Source organism: Papaver somniferum, chromosome 11 (genome assembly GCF_003573695.1).
Source record: "Papaver somniferum cultivar HN1 chromosome 11, ASM357369v1, whole genome shotgun sequence".
Classification (NCBI taxonomy): Eukaryota; Viridiplantae; Streptophyta; class Magnoliopsida; order Ranunculales; family Papaveraceae; genus Papaver; species Papaver somniferum.
The window spans coordinates 125,822,615-125,844,635 of record NC_039368.1 but is presented as its reverse complement, the minus strand read 5'-3'; the positions used below and the strand labels follow the sequence as shown (position 1 = coordinate 125,844,635).

At 35.8% G+C, this 22,021-nt stretch overlaps 2 protein-coding genes and 2 long non-coding RNA genes across 5 annotated transcripts; 3 read left to right on the top strand and 1 right to left on the bottom strand.

The window, feature by feature from the left end:
• Window positions 1-785: 785 nt before the first annotated feature.
• On the top strand, window positions 786-1,890 carry LOC113321230. The gene is made up of 2 exons (XM_026569116.1): window positions 786-1,008; window positions 1,096-1,890. Exons 1-2 carry the CDS (start codon window positions 840-842, stop codon window positions 1,599-1,601), a joined length of 675 nt encoding a protein of 224 aa, XP_026424901.1. The 5' UTR covers window positions 786-839; the 3' UTR covers window positions 1,602-1,890.
• A 4,461-nt stretch (window positions 1,891-6,351) lies between these two features.
• Window positions 6,352-6,990, bottom strand: LOC113325071. The gene has a single exon (XM_026573307.1). The coding sequence runs from the start codon at window positions 6,988-6,990 to the stop codon at window positions 6,352-6,354; it is 639 nt and encodes a 212-aa protein (XP_026429092.1).
• Window positions 6,991-10,739: 3,749 nt separating this feature from the next.
• On the top strand, window positions 10,740-14,570 carry LOC113322984. Of its 2 annotated transcripts, none has more exons than XR_003347393.1 (6): window positions 10,740-10,995; window positions 11,085-11,140; window positions 11,978-12,086; window positions 12,198-12,343; window positions 12,716-12,800; window positions 12,894-14,570. It is a non-coding gene; the product is annotated as an uncharacterized LOC113322984 (long non-coding RNA). The 2 variants fall into 2 exon arrangements; XR_003347394.1 differs by having other exon boundaries at window positions 11,968-12,086.
• Window positions 14,571-15,258: 688 nt separating this feature from the next.
• LOC113320936 lies at window positions 15,259-16,595 on the top strand. The gene is made up of 4 exons (XR_003346363.1): window positions 15,259-15,409; window positions 15,516-15,702; window positions 15,842-15,890; window positions 16,087-16,595. It is a non-coding gene; the product is annotated as an uncharacterized LOC113320936 (long non-coding RNA).
• Window positions 16,596-22,021: the final 5,426 nt, after the last annotated feature.

Sequence of the window (22,021 nt, the reverse complement as noted above, 5' to 3'; positions counted from 1 at the left end):
GTATGGGAAGATGAAATTCAAAGTTAAAGATGATATTATTGCGCTGGTTAATCGAGAACGCCAGGGAAATGAAATTGATGGGAGTTTGATCAAGGATGTTGTAGACATTTTTGTTGAAATTGGTGGTGGAAATGATGATAAGTGGGATTGTTAGCAGTTATGTCAATGATTTGTAAACTGCATTTTTAACTGACTTGGTCTATTATTATACCGGGGAAGGTTTTAAGGAGATAACGCCTACAGAGTGTTTGGGAATGGAAAAGGATAGGGTCTCTCACTATTTGCACTGAGTACTGAGGACAAGTTGTTGCCCAAGCTAGTTGGCTGAATTTTCCCAAGAGGATCTTGAAAACAAAAGACTATGCAGGAACAAGGTGATCCGCTTTGGTATCTGTTAGAAAAATAAAAAAAATATAACCAACTTTTTGTTTGCATCCATGCATAATTAAGCTAAGATGAAGCTTGTTGAAAATTTTGGCCGCACAAGCGATCCAATTATCTTGAAACAATCTACACATCTGTATAGGCAACATGGAGCATTAATCCTATACACTGACAAGAAAGAAGATGAATGGATCATATCCTTAATTTTAGAGCTTTAATGACGAGTGCATTCAGTGTACGTGCCCAGTTGGATGGAAGCTTATATCATCTTAGAATAAACCAGTACTAGCCACGTCTACAAAGAATAATTGAGATTCGTCGTGCCGTGGCGTATTTAGCATGTTACGACATCAAAGTATCAAAATTCGTTCGTTTCCAATAAACATTATAAATACGATATTGTGATTGCCAATGAGATAGATAGGCTTGAAATTGAAAGAAAGTTAAACAAATCAATGGTGGGAACTCTTAAGAAATTCTCAAGCTGTGAGGTCAGTAATAGTGTTAAGTTTGTTTGTAGTTATGGAGGAAAGATTCTCCCTCGTCATCCTGATGGAAAACTTCGTTATAGTGGTGGAGAAACTCGTCTTCTATCGCTCGACCGCGCTTCCATTTCTTATTCAGGTTCCATTTTCATTTCATTTTCATTTTGATTATTTTCCATAAAACTTTGGAGTGAATTGACAGGGGTTTTATTAATTTATTGTACAGAATTAATGGTGAAGCTGTGTGAAGTATGTGGATACTCATCAGTGAGTTTGAGGTGTCAGTTACCTGGTGAAGATCTTGATGCCTTGGTATCCATTAAATCCCATGAAGATCTTATTAATATCATGGAGGAATATGATTTAGCAGAGAAGAAATCATCTACTCCATTAAAAATAAAGGCATTTCTATTTCCGTCAAAATTAATTAAAAAGATGGTCTCTCCACCAGTTTCAGTTTCTTCTTCTTCTTCTGTAGTTGCTGGAAAATACTCACCACCATCATCAGCAACGTCATCTCCAGTTAGCAATCAATCTGTTGTTAATCCTCATTATCAACATCTTCTTCATAATAACAAGATCTCTTCATCATCAGTACCAATGAGATTTCCAAATTTTCATCCACAAGTAGTACCACATGGTTACAATTATTACCCTCGCTGTATTCCTCCACATCAAGGAAGTCCTAGACAAGTCTATCTTGTTCATAATGGAAATCATTGGCAATATTAACAAATTTCCTAATCTTTCTCGAATTTGAAAGATTGATAATGAGTGGAAATGAGTAAAATAGAAAAAAATAATTATTTGTTTGTTGTAATGATATTTCTCCAAAATATATAATTTTGGTTTTTTTTTTTTTTTTTTTTGCTTGTAAATTTGGGATTAAGATAGACTTGTCTAGAACAGGAGAGAAAGAAAATGAAAATAGTAAAAAGATAGGAATCTCCCCAATAAACTATACATTAGCAACTATACAACACTAAAAGAAAGAAAATCAAAATCTCTTGCAATTGTTGAAGATGTTGTGTTCCAGTCCATTCATATTTAAAGTTCTAGCTATCAATATTATCCATGGCAGAATCAATACATTATGAATTCCTTTTCCTATGCAGCATTTTTTAGTTTCATAGTAAAAGGGTATATGTCTCATACCCTTTTGTCATTCTAATAAAAGTTCAAGGCCTGCCTTCTAAATGAAAATGCCTTCGGTTTTGTCTCAAATTATTTTTTTGCGTTTTTCTTCTTTAAGGTTGAATTATTCTGACATTATCATTTAAGATTTGATACCAATTTTTTCACTAATCTCCATCTTATCTGTGATGTGATTTTTGGCGCCTATTCCTTTGTTGTTGTCTTGTGATGTTCGTTAACCCAACTGACCTTTGACAAGTCACCATTAATTTGAGGAGGTGATTTGATTTGATTAAACAGGTGTCGCTGCTCAAGTCATATGATACTGTCCCTGGCTTTGACACGCTCTTCCTCGGTCCTTTGAGTTGCTTACACGTATTTCTTTGGCAAGCTAGATCACGAATATGCTTAGGATCGGTCATCGATCCTTCTATTATCAAAGAAAGCAAAAGTCTAATAGTTCGAATTAGCTAGCTAGGAACATATATATATCCAGAATGCATCGAATCAAGATGAATCAACTTTTAGTTTGTCCGACAAATTTGAAGTTACGGAAATTCGTGGCAGTTAGGAATTTGTTGATACCTATTTTATGAGCCACACAATTAAATTATTGATCACCCATGCCACTGTTCCGATAGTGTTTGACATTCAAATGGTGCAGCAGAATGGAAAAAATTCTAGATGCCAAATCTGAGGAAGATAGTATTATAAAAATACAGGTATATCCATCGAATAGATGTAAAGCTAATCATAGGTTTGTGGAATCGAAGAAAAGAGGAAAATGAAATGGATTGGGGAGCATATGCGACACAAAGTGGTCACTCAAGACCAACAAGTTGCATTATTCTAGTCTCGCCCAAGTAGGTAGGGCGAAGGAGATAAAGATTGGGGGAGGATAAAAAGGACTACCTAAAAATGCATATGGCCGAGATGAAGGATTTTCAGAGTTGGGACACATGTTTGGAGATGACTCTGGCCAACCTTCCAAGTATGGGGAAAGATCACTGATCGATGCTGAACATGGTGCAAGGGCTCAACAATAAGTGTTGCTTTTCTCCCATTGTTTTGGATAGCTACCTCATTGCTATCTTATCATATCCCGACATCTGTTCGTTCTTGCCCCACCAACTTACTGCCATCTTGTTCCCAGTAATACTGTTCGTGTACAAACACACATCTACATAATTATTAGTTTTTGTAGTGACCTATTGTGAAATACCTGCGTTCTCTCATTTTTTTTTTTTTTTATAGAAAAACTTAGGCAAGGCCTAAGAACCAAACATAGTAGTAATAGTGTTTGTGCCAAGCCTATTTTCATAATTCTTATACAAAATAGCTAAGTTAAGAGTTTGCAAGTTTTGGAGTCTATGAATAAATGTAAGACTAGTTAACACAAAAGACATTGGTTTGATTCTTAAGTAATTGTCTTCATTAGTGTTTCTCAAGTCTTCATGGTGACTTAGGTTGAATCTTCCCTTGATTACCTGGTTATATAGGAAGGAATCATAATAGAATTTCCCTGGATTCAGCTTGTACTTCAATGTTCATGTGATGCTGCTCCTTGGCCCAGTTGAAGGCTAGATCTGCACCTCCTGTTGCTCCCCATTCTCCCAAGTGGCCTGAGTGTCCTCTGCTATCAATGTTGTTTCCTGCAACATCCAAAATAGTTAGTGCAGAAAAGAATTTTAAGTTTTCAGGATCCTGTATAGTGCAGATTTTGATGATAAAACCAAACTCCTGTGGAGTATGTTGATTCAGATCATAAGGCACTCTAACATCTGCCTCATTGTCAGGCTCTTCACCATTCATAGAATAGTTATTTAGAGCATGAGTTGGTAAGTTGTGAACTCTTTTATAGTCACATAAGTGTTGCTTAATGCAAAGAGATGTTTGTTTGACATTAGGCTTTATGTTATTGAAAACTATATCAAATCTAGCCTTCCATATATGCCAACTAATAGTAGCATAAGTATTGTAGTTTTCAGAAGAACTTCCAGGTATGAACCAGGAGTTGAACCAATCCATAAATTTTGTGGCATTGTAAAACTTGCCATGAGATGCCCCAATGACTTCATGCCAAACATCAGTTGTTGCAAGGCAGTTTAAGAACAGATTTGTCATAGTTTCCTCCCTACTACTGCAAATTTGACATAGAGGATCAATATAGTGCAGAATGCTTGCAGTCTTTGTATCAGTGGGTATTTCATGAGCACATTTCCAGATAAATATCTTTATAAATGGAGCAATATTCATTTCCAGTTAGCCTCCCAATTTCTTGTTACGGTATCATTCCTGTATAAGTTGTCTATCTTTGCCTTGTAAATGGCTTTGACAGAAAACTTGCGAGTTTCATTTAAACTCCATTGAATTGGGTCTTCTTGCCTTGGGTGGGTTGTGAGAGCTAGTATGGTTTGAGCAATGTTAACATTAAAGATGTATTGAACAATGTGAGCATTTCAGTCCCCATACGGCTGCATAAGGTGTGCCAGCATCTCAACGTGTTGTGGGCAGTGAGTGGGTTTTATGAGCTTAACTGTGGAGTTTGGGATCCAGAGGTCTTCCCATATTCTGATTTTGTTCCAATTAAAAATCTTCCAATAACAGTGTTTTTGTATGTTCTATATACCTTCAAGAATACCGTTCCAGATCCAAGAGTCTCCATCTTTAGCTTTTGTATCCATATTCAGCACATTTCTTCCCAGCAGGTATTTAGCATTCATTAGTTGATACCATAGAGATTATTTATCTTGTTTCAGTGTCCAGCCAATTTTTGTAATCATATAACTGTTGCAGAGTTCCATGTTCATGAAACCTAATCCACATAGTTCCTTTGGTTTGTAGATAGCTGTCCAAGCCTTTGGGTAGTAGCCTTTGGGGTTTTCCAGATTTTTTCCCCAAAAGAAATCTCTTTGAAGCTTGTTTAAATCTTGACAAGTTTGTTTAGGAATTCTAAAGCAGTTCATTTGATAGATATTGGTTGTTTAAGTAACATTTTTATTGAGAATTTCCCTACCAGCAGGATTTAGAGGAACATTTTTCCAACTTGATAACCTTAACTTTAGCTTGTCAACCCCTGGTTTAAAAGACTTGATTTTTCTTCTGTGAGTAAATAGGGGAGATCCTAGATATTTATCCTGCAGTTGCAGAACTTGAACTCCCATTATGTTGCTGATGATAGGGATGAGAGATGGATCAGTGTTCCTGCTGAAAAACACCCCAGATTTATTGAAATTGATGAGTTGGCCAGAAGGGTCTCCAAAAATTTTAAGAATGTCCATGAGGTTCTGAGCTTCGAAGAGGAGGCGGTTATAGAAGGAGCTCCACTACAAATCTTTATTCCAGTGATGATGCCTAAATCCTCAACATGAATGAGAGTTCTGGAGAGAGCTTCCATACACAAAAGAAAGAGATATGGAGATAGATGATCCCCCTGTCTGAGACCTCTAGAAGGATTGAAGAACGAATCAGGAGAACCATTTATGAGGACATCAGAGGTGGTTGTAGTGATGCATTGCATGATTTTTTGGCACCATTGGTCATTGAAACCCATCTTGGTCATAATGGTATTGAGAAAATTCCGGTCAACTCTCTCAAAAGCCTTATCCATGTCAATCTTTATACCCATACTTCATTTTTCACCTTTGATACCTCTTTTGGATCTCATAGTGTGAATGAGCTCATGTGCAATAGCAATATTATCAGAAATTTGCCTCCCAGGGATGAAAGAAGATTGATAGGGAGATATTATTTTGCTGAGATAGGGTTTCATTCTTTGGGCTAAGAGTTTTAATATGATTTGTTGCAGAGGCTTATAGGTCTAAAGTGGCTTGCGGAAATTGGGTTGTCTATCTTAGGAATAAGGGAAATGAATGCAGAGTTCATCTCTTTTAGCATATGGCCAGAAATGAAGAAATGTTGCACCATCTTGACAATGTCTTCTCCTATCATCTCCCAATTTTCTTGGAAGGAATTAGGTGGGAAGCCATCAGGCCCTGGGGATTTATCTTTTGTCATACTAAAAAGTATGGATTTAACTTCATTGTAATCTCGTGTTCTATTAAGCATATTGTTGTCAGTGGTGGTGATGTAGTGGGAATTAGGTTGATAATTTCTGGGTTGATGAGGGTTTTTTCAGTAGTATCCATCTTAGAGAAATGTTGGGTCAAGAGTTCTTCAATTCTTGATAATCAGTAATCCAATTTCCATCACTGTGTTGGATAATATCTATCTTGTTTCTTCTTGTTCTGCTCTTGGTAGCTCTATGGAAGTAGCCTGTGTTTTGATCACCCAGTTCTACGATTTGATCCCTACTATTTTTCTTCCAAAAATTTTCTTCAATATCTTGTCAATCTCTGAGTTTTTTCATTGCTAAACTGAACGCATCACTTCTGTGAGTTCTGAAATAGTTGTCATGTAACCAAAAAAGATGTTTGCATTCTTCAATGTTAGTTTTGATATTACCATAAACTTCTTTGTTCCAAACTCTAAGATGAAGTTTGATATCTTTAAGCTTCCTAGCTATGAGAAAAGCACTTGAACCAGTGAGGTTCCTTCTCCAACACTCATCAATAATTTTCCTGCAATCCTTATGATCTAACCAAGGACCAAAGAATTTAAAAGGTATTTTACCAGTTTGCCAAGTAGGATTAGAGTTGAGAAGGATTTGGTGGTGATCTGATCCAATGGCTAGCATAATAGATATGGTAGTATTGGGATATAAGAGTAGCCAACTTTCAGTAGCTAGCCCTCTATCCAATCTTTGTTCTATGAGAGCATGTCCACTTCTTTTGTTAGACCAAGTTAAAGGACAACCAGTGGTGCTCAGATCAACTAAATCCAAATCAAGGATTTTATGGCCAAAGAGAGGAGCCTCATTAACATCTATAGGTTGGGTACTGAATTTTTCAGTATCATGAAGAATGATATTGAGATCTCCAATAACCAACCATGGCAGATTATTGTTGACAGCAGTGTTTTCCAACATTTTCCAAGCATCAAGTTTACTATTAGTGTCATAAGGGTTGTTAGAGCACTGCTCGGTCGAACTCGCATGCGTTGCTATCTCAAGCATTTTTGTCAAGTTTAGGTGTCAAAACTATATGTATTGATTTCTAGACTACTTATAGCTAAGTCTCGGTTTAGGACTGATTAGTGTAGTTGAGGTCCAGACTCCATGGCGAGTATCTTACGAAGATAAAGAACTACTCGAGGAACTAGTGGAACTTCATCCGACTAAAAGGTATGTGGAGACTTGAACTTATCTATCACTAAAAAGTCTATCTCTCTATCTCCTACTCTTGAGACAAAGTCGTATAAGTATGATATTTTTCATACATACACATTTGCTATTTCGAGCCGAGTTTACTCGCCTATCTTTTTCTCGAAATACGTGTTGGTAAGCTTTCGCTTTAACCAATTTTCATCTTTATTTGTGACGAAAGTCATGATGACGTTTCAATCTTGAAAGTAGCTTTGATGACGATAGTCGTGAATAACAATTGTTATAACATTATAGAAGAATGTTTCAATGATTGAAATGTAGAGTTGAGATTTTGTAACCAACTATGGATATAAGCATATATAGTGTGTTCGCACATTAGTGTATAAGTCCATGCGCCGGAAACCAATTGTGTGCACTTGTGCATGCGACATTGGTAAAGGAGACAGGTTGGGTACGCGTACCCGTACGCGTACTGGAGGAAGTTTTCTGACCGAAAACTTCTGCTGGAGTTTGTAGTTTACAAACTGGAAAACCAGTCACCTTAGGTACGCGTACCCGTACGCGTACTCACAGAAGTTTTCGAACCGAAAATTTCTGCCGAGTTTCCAAAATCAAATCCGGTAGCTAAGGTACACGTACCCGTACGCGTACCCAAGATGGTTATTTCTCAAATCGGAAGTTCATGAACTTAAAACGCTAAATCAATAAGGAATGCAATCTTTGCAAACCATGGCTATATTGTTCATGAATTGATTCAAGTGAATTAAACCGATTTTGTTTCAATTGTGTCCATGAATAAAGACCTAAGAAATTGAATAACTCTATCAACTAGTTCTTATGAGTCAGTTGAACTAGTTATGAGAAAGATGAATATGGTTGATATGAAATTACTCATATGGTTAACCTCGGTTAACTATTTGTGAACCAACCAAGTGTACACGTTTAGGTACCGTTACTCAAACCTAAATGAAACACATTTCATTAGTGTATGAAAAGCTAAGTTTCGATCTAACGGTTGAAAGATATTAGCTTGGAGAATTCAGGTTTTTCATCTAATGGTGAATATTGAATGCTTTGTTACCAAGGTAACTTGGATTGCAAACCCTGATTTGAAAACTATATAAAGGAGACTTCTAGCAATTGGAAAAACTAATCCCTACACCTTCTGTGTGATACTAGTTAGTTTGGTAGAGTCGATTCTCCTTTAACCTTAGGTTTCTTCCCGAGACCCTGTAGGTTAATGACTGAAAGATTTCATTGGGATTGTGAAGCCAGACGAAACTACTTCTCTTGTAGTTGAGCGATCTGATCTTGTCATTTTCTATCGTACGAGTTCAATTGAATAATTGACTTGAGATTATATCTCTGATAGGGCAAGATAAAAAGAAATCACAAACATCTTCGTATCATCGTTTGTGATTCCACAACATCTTGTTTAGCTACCATACGATTAAGATTGTTGTGAGGTGATTGATAATACTAGGTTGTTCTTCGGGAATATAAGTCTAGATTATCAATTAGTTCATGTTCACCTTGATTTATCAAAAGACGGAACAAAAACTCTTAGGTTTATCTGTGGGAGACTATATTCCCATGATTTATTTTTCAACTTGGGTTTCCTCTTTTGCACTATATACCCCTTTTCAACGGGAGTGATTAGAGATTGCAGACTTAACATCATTGTTTGGAGATTTCTCTCTTTCAACTGATGTGTGAATCTCCTGCTCATCAGGTTGAGTGAGGAGAAAATCAGGAATTACTTCTGAAACTGGATCTCTTTCAGTTTGAATAGAAGTAGACGGTATAGCAGTCTTTTCTGAACATTTTTGAATGGAGAGTTTACTCAAAAGATGTTCAATTTCTAAGGCATCCTTTTTAAGTTTAGCCTCGAGTAAGATACGAGCTGATCGAACTTCATGTTTTTCTTTAATAGAAGCCTTTTCACTAGAGTCACAGTCTGTTGCTACACCGAGAAGAACATTGACATGTTTTTTTAACTGTTTGAATCTTTCAGCTTGAATTCTAACAAGGTTTAGAATTAGTTTACTCTCTCTAGTTGTTTCCTCTTGAATAGTAGAGTTAGATTCATCAGGATAACACATGTCAATGTTAGTCTGTTTCATTTGAACACTGGGTTCGACTATTCCCGAGATTGAAACATCTTTCTCTTTAATAGACCTATTAGAAACAGATTCTTTATTTCTGGTGACGCGTTTATCAGAGATAACACCTTTGTCCATAGAGTCAGATCGCTACAAACACAGACTTTTGAGGTCTTAAACGTGTTTGCCTGCTCTGATACCAATTAAAAAAGCGGGGTATAACAACCACACTCAATATTTCGATTAGCAATCTGTATGGACGAACTCCAATATACTTTCTAGATAATCAACAAGACATTCAGACTCAATCTAGAGAAAAGTATATTGAGGAGTTAATATCTCTCTCACTTGATTTGATCTTTATTCAAGCAAATAGAAATCTGCGAGTCTTTATCAAATACAAGGATAATAACTTGGATGGTACCAAAGACCAATATCCAAGTGTCAATCAATTTAAATCAACAACCAAAGGTTGGATATTCTAATTGATTGATCTTAACGCACAACCTGTGATATTTCAATTATATAACGAAATATAATGCGGAATAGAAATAACAGACACTAGAAATTTTGTTAACGAGGAGACCGCAAATTCAGAAAAACCCTGGGACCTAGTCCAGATTGAACACCACACGGTATTAAGCCGCTACAGACACTAGCCTACTACAAACTAACTTCGGTCTGGACTGTAGTTGAACCCTAATCAATCTCACGCTAATTCAAGGTACGGTTGCGCTCCTTACGTCTCTGATCCCATCAGGATACTACGCATTTGATTCCCTTAGCTGATCTCACCCACAACCAAGAGTTGCTACGAACCAAAGTAGAAGACTTTAATAAACAAATATGTATCACACAGAAAAGTCTATGATAGGTAACACTACACCATATGGCCCGATTTGAGACATATTTATTTTTACGTTCGAGACACATACACATGTCTTTAGTGCTTCCACTCGTATAAGAGTCTCAAATCAAAAATATAAGTTGCTTAAATTCTGATTTTTCAAATACTCTTATAAGTGTCTTAAATTTTTTTACAAGTGTCTTAAAATTTTATAACTTTGCAAGATCTTTTAATTATATATATATATATATATCAATTTATAATTTCTTTTTCATTTTAATTCCATTTTGTTTCCCTCCAAAACCCCAAATTTCCCTCTCTTTCTAATTTTTTAAATCCCTTCACATTTATTTCCCTCTCAAATTTCCCCCCATATCTTTGTCTCACATCAAATCATATTGAAATTGAATTCATGTGATTTTAATGAATTCCCACCATTTATTTTAGATTTTGAGTTGTCTTAAATTTAGACAATATATTGAATATTTTTTCTTTTCTTTTTGTTTTGATAAAACTCGGTCTTGTCTTTAAATTTCGTTCATCTCTCTTTCTTTTATTTGCTTTCCTTTTCTCTTTCTCTTATTTCCTTTTCTCTTCAGCTCAAAACCAATAGAGATAAATCAGAGAAATCGAGTGTGAGAAATCGAGAGAAACCAGAGATCAACCAACTGATTTTGATTTTGTAAACCTGAAAAGTTGTAAGAAAAACCCTATTTTACAGAATCAGGCGAAACCAAATTAACTTTTACTTTTAGCATGAAATCCTCAGAAGAAGATTCAATTGAAGAAGAAAAAAACCTAGAAGATCTCTAACCTCAGGTAAGAAATACCTCTTTTATAGAAATCGAAATTTCATTTGTATAAACCCTGGAAAATTGATTTCCAATTTTTGTGTTTGAAACTCGCAGAAGAAGATTGAACTGAAATTTTTAGAAGGTTCAACTACAAATCCTTAAAGATTCATGTATAAACTCTAACCTTATTACTCGGTTGTTTTTCTCCATATTGCAAGTTTTTTGTATTTGTTTAGTTGATGCATGGTTGTTAACATATTTGATCTTTAATTAAGGTTATGAGTATGGTCTTAGCTTAATCAATCCAGCTTATGAGTTTGTCTGTTTCAACGTTGGTATTTGATTTATTTTCATATGACTTTGTTCTGTAAGGAAGATGAAAATAAAATCATTTGACGTTATTGGTTCGACATAGTGTAGCGATTTGTAGCTTCAAACTGTATGATTTGTATCTGTTATTAATATCTCAAACATAATCAGTGAAGCATATGGTTATGTCTTGTCTCTAAAGTGTTTAAGTATCTTGTTTTGATGCAAGCTTTGAAGATTGTGATTCTGGTGTGTTATTTATGAGTTTCAACTCAACATTGTTGTTTTCTCAGTGGAGTTTTGAGTCTTAAAATATGTTTGGAAACTGAAAACTGGTTATGCTGCTTTAGTTGTACATGGAAGGTGCATGTTCAGGGTATGTTTAGTTAGTAAAAATGCTTGGTTTGCAGTTAGATCTTGTATCGGTGCCATACCTGTTTAATATATGTCTACATACATATGTTTATATATCCATTAAAAGAAGAAGTAATGCATTTGGTGTGTGGGTACCCTTCTTGCATCGCTTATTTCACTGCTTGTTAAAGTGTTAAGAACGGTTACCTGGTTGTTTGCACGGATGTATGGATAATGGAAGAGAATAACGTAAGAGACTAACACAACTATCTGTTCTTGCCAATTGTTAATTTCTGACAATTGCATGTATTTGTTTCTGTGGTGGTGCATGGAGACGAAAACAGGAAATTAGAGGATACTATGAAAAAGAAAAAGGAAGGTCTTTACATATTGATTGCTATCTTTGAGAGTATCAAATGCTCAGAATATGTACTTTATGTAAATAAGTCAATTGTAAGTCCATGTGCCTGTTACATCAGATTCTTCATATGTTGGTTATCAGTGGTTCCTAACTTTGGTGGTCTTACCATAGCATTTTTGTGACTTGATCATTATGATTCGCAGAATTCGCTCGCAATACGTGACTTTGGAATATCAATTATCAAATGCCAATCTCTAAAGTAGGATGCACCGTGGAGTCTAGAAAATTATTCCTCTTACCTGCAGGACTGAACAAACCATGTGAGAAGATGTTGGAGGCTCAATATCTGGTAAGATCTTTGTACCTTGTTGTTTCCCTTTGCCGTGGATCTTGTGTTTATCAAAATAGCCACTGTAATTCAACTACGTGCTTCAAATGTAGTTATATGAATACCTATATCAAATTCATGAATATCCGCTGTCAAAGTTTGATGATCTGCTGATCGGATTTTTCTTTATTTGTACATAAGAAAGTATTTCTATAGGAACCCATTGCTTGAAATATTTTTAAGTATTTCTATATGTATATATATATATATATGTATATATATATATATACACATATTTATTTAAGTCCTTGAGTATATATATATTTATGTATCAAGTGTTCAAACGTTCATAAAAGCCTTGGAGTTCATAAAGGTGTGGAATTCGACTCGTAGGTATAACCTCATAAGATTGAGAATGTGCTTGGAGCGACAATTTCCAACAGGGACAACTTAAAGATGGTACTACACATTTAGAAAGGTAAAATTCGAAAAACCTGCATGTTTTTATCAATCTGAGTTTGTTCAATTTCAAAGTATATATATACATTTGTTTGTTTTTGTGTGAATGAAGAGTCGACTCTACATCTTGCAAGTTGAAATGCTAGATAATGGAGGAAAATTGGTGTTGTGGCCGGAAATGAATTGAAGGTTCAGAGTATTGATTCGAGAAACTGCAAGATAGAAGAAAATATTGTTGATGTCGTGACTGAAATTAGGAGATGGGTTTCGAATTAATGGTGAATGCAGTTGCAGCGAGGGGAGTTAGATCTTCGCAGTAGAATGGAGTTGTTGCTCTGAACTGGTGGTTGATGCCAAGGAGATCTGGCTCGAGTGGTCGTGCTGATGGTGGTGTGCAGCTGCAGAAGATTCAGACATTGGAGCTAGGCCTGATGCGCTGAAATGGGATGTGATGTTGAGTGTTGCAGTGATGATTGCAGTGACATGGTCTTGTAGTGAATATGGAAGTAGATTGAATGCGGATGAGCTGAGAAGGAGAGCCACTTACAGTGAAGCAGTAATTGGATAAGTGGAATTGGTGCTACAGGAAAGAACTGGAGTGTGTTGATGAATGGGGGTTTTGCAGTTGAACAAGAGAAGAGATGGCGATTGCTGATAAATGGATGGGAGTGACTGATTATGGTAATGCAGGATAGGGTGCAGCTGTGTAGAAGAAGGTTATTGCAGCTGAGTAGTTGATGTGTGTTGATGGTTCGATCGAAACTTGGGAAGAACAGTTGTTGCTGCTATGTTTTGGTAATGGAAATGAAGCGAGTAACTGATGTAGGAGCAATTGCAGGTGATGGGTGCATAGGAATGGTTGTTTGTCAGCTAGAAGTGGTTGCAGCTGAAGGTATTATGAAGCTATAGTGGGTTTGAGGCTGTGTTGATGTTGTGCTGCAACTTGGTGGTGATATGAAGGATGACTAAGGTGGTTTGTAGAGTGCCAGGGAGCGGTGGTGTTTATGAAGTGCAGTCAGAAGTTATGGCCGGGAGTTTGTGCCGCAGGAAATGGGAATTGCAGAATAAGCTTTGCAACCTGAAATGGATAGACAAGACCGACAAGGTTAGAGTCTACAGCCTGAGCTGTGAAATAGATGCCGCAACTGTGCAAAAACGCAGCGAGAATGGTGAGCCAGTGAGCCTAGCCCGGGATGCCGGACTTCAGAGATTAGAGTGTGGATCTTAAAGTTTCATTGAATTGTGAAGGGGGTATGTGTTGGATGCAAGAGTTGTCCGTGCGATATATGAGTTTGGAGTCGTGCTTTTGGGTTGGTTTTCGCAAGAGCTAGGAAATGATTCAGATGGTGTTGTTGCAACTTGATTATGGCTGGAATGAGAAGGATAATGGCAGTGTAAGCTGCAGATGAATGGATAGTATATGGAAAAAGGCAACAATGAGAACTGGGGTGGATTTTCTTGCCAGTGAGTCGACTCAGTGATTCTCGATCCAAATCAGATGGACTTGGACTTGTTCCAATTGGGCTTCACTCATGGGTTGTGTGAGCGACTGATATTTGGCAGAGAGTCTGTGACCTAAGTTGGGAAGTGAAAGGATACAAAAGGAAGACTTCTCACCTATTCTGGAGATATTTATCTCTCATCTTCTACTTTTGTTCTAGGATTTACAACATGATAGATTTATTTCTTCTTTGGATGAACCCCATGAACATGAGCTAGTTTATTTTGGTTAAGGAATAAGTTTGAATTCCAAACATAATTTTTATGCAATGAATTAGTTTTATCTCCATACTTTGTTGCTTATGATTCACTATTAATATTGTTATACAATTTGAATACATGTTTAGTCGAGTCGCGAATCGGTTGAATTAGTTTTCATCTCTATTGCTAGATTAGGATTATTATACGTAAAAGTGATAATTCCTGATTGCAAGTAGCATAATTGTGGGTATTGCTTGTAGTGATGCATCCTAATAGTCACAAGTGGATCATAATCTTGGTTAAATCGGATTCGTGCTTTTACACGTTCGATTGCTTTGATTAGTTTTATTCCATAAACTCAATGCTTTTAGGGAGTTAAACTTAATTGTGCTTTTACACTTTAGGTTGCTTTCTAGGAAGAATTCACATATGCATCTTTTAATGTGGTTGTGATGAAATCAGGGAATTAGCGAGATATATTTGCGATCAAGATATCTTAGGACTTTTAATAAAGTTGAGATTAAATATCAATTCTAGTTATTGTTGAAAAGCATGTTTGTGGATGAAAACGATATCCTTGACCAATATTTTCACATATTTGAATTGTGTGATTTATTTCTTTGTTTTGTTTTTATTTTATTTTAGTATATGAAAATTATAATATCCCCCTTTTTGTTTGCTTAAGATACCAAAACATATTGACAACCTAGTCCTCTCTGTGGGAACGATCCTTTCTTGTCCTTGCTATATTATATATTTTGAGTAGTAAGAAAGTGTAATTATTTTTGACGCCTACGACAGCGATCAGCCGCTTAAATGTTGATGCTAGATTTGTTTTTCAGATTGTAACTGGGACACCTCTAATATTGATGCTAGATGTCTTTTTCTGATTGTAACTGGTTCAGATTGTTGGAACTATGCAATGAGGTGTGTCTTTTTTGTGTATACAGTTCCTCCTCAGCTTTGATAATAGAAATCCTCTGCACAGTTTTGAGGGACAGCTTTGACTAGTAATTATCTTTTTTGTCCACAGGTGGTTCAAGAGGGTCAAAGGATGTGAGTCAACTGCAAGGCATGTTGTTTAATTCCTTAAGAAGATTCTCACCAGCAACCATGATGATCATAGTGAATTGAGCGTCATTTCTTCCGCTATTGATGCCCTTAAAATCTCTCCCGTAGGAATGAAGCTCATTGTGCCTATATTGAACTCATAATCATGTGTAAGTTGAACTACTGTAACGCTGTTGATATGGTTTGGTTCATAGAGTTGCCAAATTGGTGACGTTACAATCCTCATTTTTATTGTCGTTGTTGCCTGTGGTTTTGAACTTTATTCTGTGTTTGGTGTGTGTTACGCAGATGACTTATGAATGAAATGCTTATTGGGTCTGTGCAAAGAAGTAGTTAGGTGAGAATTCGGATCACAGTAAATTCTTGGCACAGGGCAGTTATAAGTCAAAGTTTTAGATAGAATTTGAAAGATATTATAGAAGGTGCCTCTAAATTTGGTACTTGTCTCAGATCTTAATCTGCTGAACTTATGATCTACATCAAGGGTGTCTCTCATGTGTTTACATATTTTCATTTGATTTTGTTTTCGTCAGGTTACAAACAAAACGTAAAGGATATCGTCCAAGGTGTTCTATTCCCTGGATCTGGTTTAGACAAGGCAGTTGGCCTTGGGGGAGGCCCACGTGAGCTCTTTATTGTTCGAGACCTCAAACCTATTTTAGATATGTGAATCTTGTTGACTGCCTTTCCAAGTTAAGTGCCATGTCAGATATGTTCCATCTGAATTACGAGTAGTGGGATTCAACAAGTTGTCGGTAATTCCTTTCTTATTTTCATGTAGAAATGTAGATGAAATACCATGATGATATTGAACAAGTATATAGGAAGTACCATGGTATTCAGTACCAAAATATGCTCAACTTTGATCCAGAATTGTAGTGAGAGACTTGCAGTTATAGGAAGTTGTTTTTTATTATAATTTTGAGTAACATATGTAATTATGACTGAGATTGATCATGCTTGAATTGTGCTTTCATATTTGATGGAAAATGAAATGGCTGGCACCTCTTGCTAGGTACCTGTATTCAGTTGTAAAAAGTGAAATATGCAGGAGCATGAACTTTTGATTCCGAGAAAAATTAAAAGTTTTAAAAAAAATCTATTTTATTTTTGAGACGCATATAAATGTAATAAACAAAAAATATGTAAGTGGCAAATATTTGAGACAGATATTTAATGTGTTTCCTATGAAACTAAGCGACACGAAATAAACGTCTCCTAATTAATTTATATATCGCACTAAAAATGTGTCGCTAACTAATTTAAGAGACGCTTAAAATGCGTGGCTGAAGTTAATTAAGATACACTTATTAAGGGTGTCTCTCATGTGTTTACATATTTTCATTTGATTTTGTTTTCGTCAGGTTACAAACAAAACGTAAAGGATATCGTCCAAGGTGTTCTTAATCAGATCCATATTTTCATTTGGATCTGATTAAGTGTCTCTTTAGGCGTCCCAAAGCATTCTGGACGCACAATTTGAGACACTTATATGTGTCTTTTAAAATTCATAACAACAGATATAAATGTCTCAAATCGGGCCAAATGGTGTAGTGACACATCTTGTGTTTCCCACCAGGAAAGTCAGTTCAATGAATTTAAAACTGATGTTCTCTCAAATGCATAAAAGCATAGTAGACCTCTTGACAAATATCATTCAAGAAGAACTCATGTTCTCTCTCCTGTCAGTAATGGAGATAATGCTAAAACTGATGTGAATCATGCATCAAGTGAAGAATGCAGATATGAACAGATGGATGACAATCTAAAATTGATTATTGAAGGATATAAGGAAATCATCAACAAGCTGTCAGCTCCATCTAGACGTTCTTCTTCAGGTAAGAATCCTTATTATGTGTCGTATTATGATGATAGTAAATTTTATGATAACTTCTCACATCATAACAATATTCTTCCTGGTAACAGAAGAAAAGGGTTTAACCAAAAACAATGTTCATTTGATGAGCTAAAAGCTCATACTTGTGCCACTTAATCACAAGGTTGGATGATCTCTTACAAAACACCTGGTTAAGAGAGATATGTTCAGGTATATTTGTTGTAAATGTGTTTTAGATTCTCAATCTATGTTCTTATCATCTTTAGCAGGAGTATCCTTACAAACATGTTTACATAAGTATTTGTTTTTCTTCAAAAGTTACTCTCTTTGATTTTTTTTGGTTTAAACCATTTGCTTCCTCTGTTCTCAAAAATAGGTTCTCTACGAGACATAATTTCTTTTGAGGCACTAAAGGTTCTTCATATAACAATTTTTTTTTTTGCAAGGTCATGTACGTACGACCCTTGTGGTTCTTTTGGGTGGAAATTGTACTCATACTGGTTACCCGTGTAACTAACACGAACCAATTAAGGAAACCCTATTTTTTTCCTTCCTATGAAACCTTTAAGTATCCAAGATACCGATTTACATAAGTCACGTACGCAAACTCTTCTTTTGGGTAGTCAAGGATGTCTTCTTTTTCATCTCATTATGGTGATTTTGCTAAAGGATTCCTTGAGAAAGGCTTTGGTTTAGAAACAAAAGGAAGGAAGAAAAGAACTCTTGTAGAAAATGGCACTCCTAATGTCTCATCTTATATTGCTTACTCTCATCAAGATGTTCAGAATGAGGATATGGTTTCTGTTGAAGTGGTTCATGACTTTCTTAAATACTTTGAGAAAGAAAAACAACAACTTGTTAAGACTATGAAGGATCTTGATATGGTGAGAATTAAGGTGAAGAAGGTTTCTACCGAACTTGGTCTCATAAAGTCACATGTTGAATAACTTCTCAATGAGGATATCTTCTCTGAAGACGCAGTTGTTAACATGAATCACAAGCTCGAAGTCCGTGAAGCTGCCGCACGTGAACTCTAATGTAGCTTGTGATCGGTTTCAGTAGATTTTGTCTTATGTTCTTTATTTTTGTCTAGGAAACTTCTTAAGAGAATTTTTATTCTTGTTTTTGTTTAAGAAGGACAACTAGGGTTTGGAATAGCCATATTGTGAGTACACATAGCTATGTTCAACGTTTTCATCTTCATGTTTTTAGATTTATTTGGTTAAATTCTAAAGTTGGTTTGGAAGATGATTTTTGCAATATTAATCTTTATGGTTTTATATATTGAAATATGTTATGGGATATGTGTGTTTACGTCCATGAACTATTATTGTCCCATACAATGTCAAAAGTTATCTTGATTATATGCAAGATCGATGAACTTTTTGACAAACAAAAGTTAAGCCTATTATGTAAATTCATTGATGGAAGATAGGTTAAAATCTTTTGTTTACGAGGATTATGTCTATTGTATGTCGTTATGCAAATATTGATGAAGATAGAATGAATCCTTGTATATTCCGCACTATTGATCTTTCCATGATCCATATTTTATGTGTATATTGTGTGGCTCCATAAGTTCTCTTATGCGAGCATTTCCAACTAAACAAATCATAGATTCGTTTGTGATTAATTTGGTTGTGTATTCCGATTAAATTAATCATGGGTTCGCTTGTGGTTAGTTTAATTGAGAACTTTTTGGATACAAAATCATTTTTTGGTTTTTGGTGTCCAAAGAAATCCTTCTTTTCTTGTAAAAGTAAGGTCGCTCTTGTTGTTCTCTCGGGAATGACATCAAATGGGGGAGAGTTCTTTTGAACTTGCGCTTAATTTCCATATCTTTGTGGGGAGTGCGGTTGTGGAATGTTGAGGAGTTATCTTGTATCTTTATAAACTCCATGATGAATGCATCTAGCTTCGGCTATATGATTGCATCAAAACAAGTTGATATGTGTTTTTCTTTGGTCTTGAAGTGTCTCCATGAAATTTTATTAGGATCCCGTTTTCGTACCTTTGCCAATTTTACTGAAAAAAAGGGGGAGAATTAATACGTAGTTCACACTACAAATACATATGGTTTTCGGATCATTATGTAAGGGGGGGGGGGGGGGAGGGTTTCGTGTTGAGACGAAGTATTGACTAAGGGGGAGTGATATATATCACCATAGTATTGTTGTCGAAGTTGTGATATAAGAACTTTGATACTGTGTAATAATATTATGGCATTGTATAACAATGATCGAGAGCTTTTGTTTTCTCATTGTTATGGCTACGGAAGTTCAACAACTATGATGATGAATTGAACATCCATGGAATCATGGGAGTACTTGGAAAAGACGAAGTTTTCGAGTAATGTTGAAGCACTAAGGAGATCAAGCATGTGGACGAGAAGATTTAAAGTTTTATTTATTTTGTAATCCATATGTATTGATAGTTTTGGCACTAAAATTGACAAAGAGGGAGATTGTTAGAGCATCAGTATAATTGACAAAGGGGGAGATTGTTAAAATCTTCCTTTTGTGATTTTCTTCTTTTTGCAGAGAGAACAAGGAGAAATACAAACTTTGATTTGTTTCTAGGATTTGGAGAGAAGATACAAACTTTGATTTGTTTTACTGTTGGAAACAGTTGATTCACATGTTTGTGGAATCAAGAGGTCGTCTTTGAAGAAACAAGGTGCGGAGTCAATTATTGAACAGTTAAAAGTTAACACCAGTTTAACTCCAGAATTTCGATTCCAGTGTAGGTTCACAGTTACAAACCGGAGCGATTACTTTTTTTTTGTTCCAAACTTCATTATTTTGCCGATGAAAGCCAAAATATAATTTATGCAACTGTTTATTCTCTAGAGGAGGTTAAAAGATCTCCATGGACATACACACGGGATCTAGAGATCAACTGGCTGATTTTTATGGAATTCGGAGCTGCTGTTGGTGGTATTTTATTGTTGTCCGGTTCTTATCACAATATTAAGCCATTAACGTAACTTTTCTGTAGTGATGTATTATTCCTATTCGTCCTTCCGTTTTTGGGGGTTTGCCTGGCAATGCATTCTCCTGATGTTTTTGGAAATGTATTCAACTGTAGCTCAGTAGCTATACGTGCATCCTCTTCTCATCGTAAAAGCAATAGAGAACTAGGCAGTCCGCCAAGGCCATTTATTTCGAGCAATTTGATTTTGCAGCACGATTTGATTTGGAACTCAGGTATATTTAACAGTGATTGTGGGAGTTTAGAGGCCGAAATTTAAAAGTTATCCTTGTATATATCACAAGAGTATACAGCTCACTGATACATACGGGGCAATGAAGTACTCCCCCATTCATGTGAATTTGAAGAATATTCAGAAAGCTTAAGAAATAAAAGTGCTCAGAGAGCTTATAAATTGTAAATATTTAATTGTCATGCATTATGCAGTCCAGAGAATGGTTTCATAACACGTTATGCAGCTAATTTTTTGTTAGTATTAAAACAAAAACAAAAAAAATGGTTGCATAATTTGTCATGCACCTACACTAATATATGCATAACATGTTATGCAGTCTAGAAAAGGGATGCATAACCTATTATGCATCCAAAAAATACGACTGCATAATACATTATGCATCGAGAAAATTGTTGCACAATCTTTTATGCATCAGAAAATAGATGCATAACCTGATATGCATCAGTAAATAGGATGCATAGTGCATTATACATTAATTTTTTATGTACCCACTAAAATCAACCACAACAATGGTTACATAACTTGTTATAGATGCATAACTTTGTTATCCAAATGCATAATTTGTTATGCAGTGGGGAAAATGGTTGCATAATTCGTTATGCGTCTGCAGAATGTGTTATGCATCTTTTTTGGTGGCCACATAATAGTTGTGTATCAAGTTTTCGAAAATTTTGCCTAAAATGATGATCACCTCCGATTTTTTCGTGAAAAACAAAAATTTAATATTTTTGTTTGTACTCGTTGCGTAGCTCTCTTAAAAAGATTTCCAACGATATAAAATTTGTAAAATTCCAAGGCGCGTATTTTTAGATATGTTATATTCAAGTTGTGTTGCCAATTATATCCCTGATGCATAATCCGTCATGCGGATGCATAATCCGTCATGAAGACATTTTTAATAATTTCATATAATTATGGGTGTCACGAAAATAATTATGGGTGTCACGGTACCTAAAATTAATTGTGGACCTGACAATGAGAATATTATTTTTTTTTGGGCCTGCACCTAAGTTTCCCTTTAATTATACTGTTGTCATTGTTTCCGGCCCATAAACGGTTTGAGTCGGCTCTAAACTGTTTCCGAGTCAGATGAGGTAGTTGTGTGTGTATTTGGCAAGAGGTTATCCAAAAGATGTTGCTTGTTACCCGTTTACTAGTCCCAAGAATGGCAATGAGCAGCAATTCTTCACCACCAGAAGTGTGTGTGAAGTGCCAGTCAGCAAAGTAATGAGCACTAGTCCGACGAGTAAGCCTGGTAAAATACTGAGATAGAATCGTTCTTATGGTTCGTGCGAGAATCCAAGTTGTGGTGCATGTCAAACACTTGTTGCCAGTTGTGAGTAGGCCCAGCAGATGGTCTCCATCTGTTAAAGAAATTTGTTTTGAAAGAAAGTCCTTCCCCTAC

Excerpts from the sequence above, each read along its gene's own strand:
- LOC113321230 (XM_026569116.1), top strand. The coding sequence starts at position 840 with ATGGTGGGAACTCTTAAGAAATTCTCAAGCTGTGAGGTCAGTAATAGT. Across the intron at positions 1,009-1,095 it reads CGCTTCCATTTCTTATTCAG|AATTAATGGTGAAGCTGTGT; the intron begins GTTCCATTTTCA and ends TTTATTGTACAG.
- LOC113325071 (XM_026573307.1), bottom strand. The coding sequence starts at position 6,990 with ATGTTGGAAAACACTGCTGTCAACAATAATCTGCCATGGTTGGTTATT.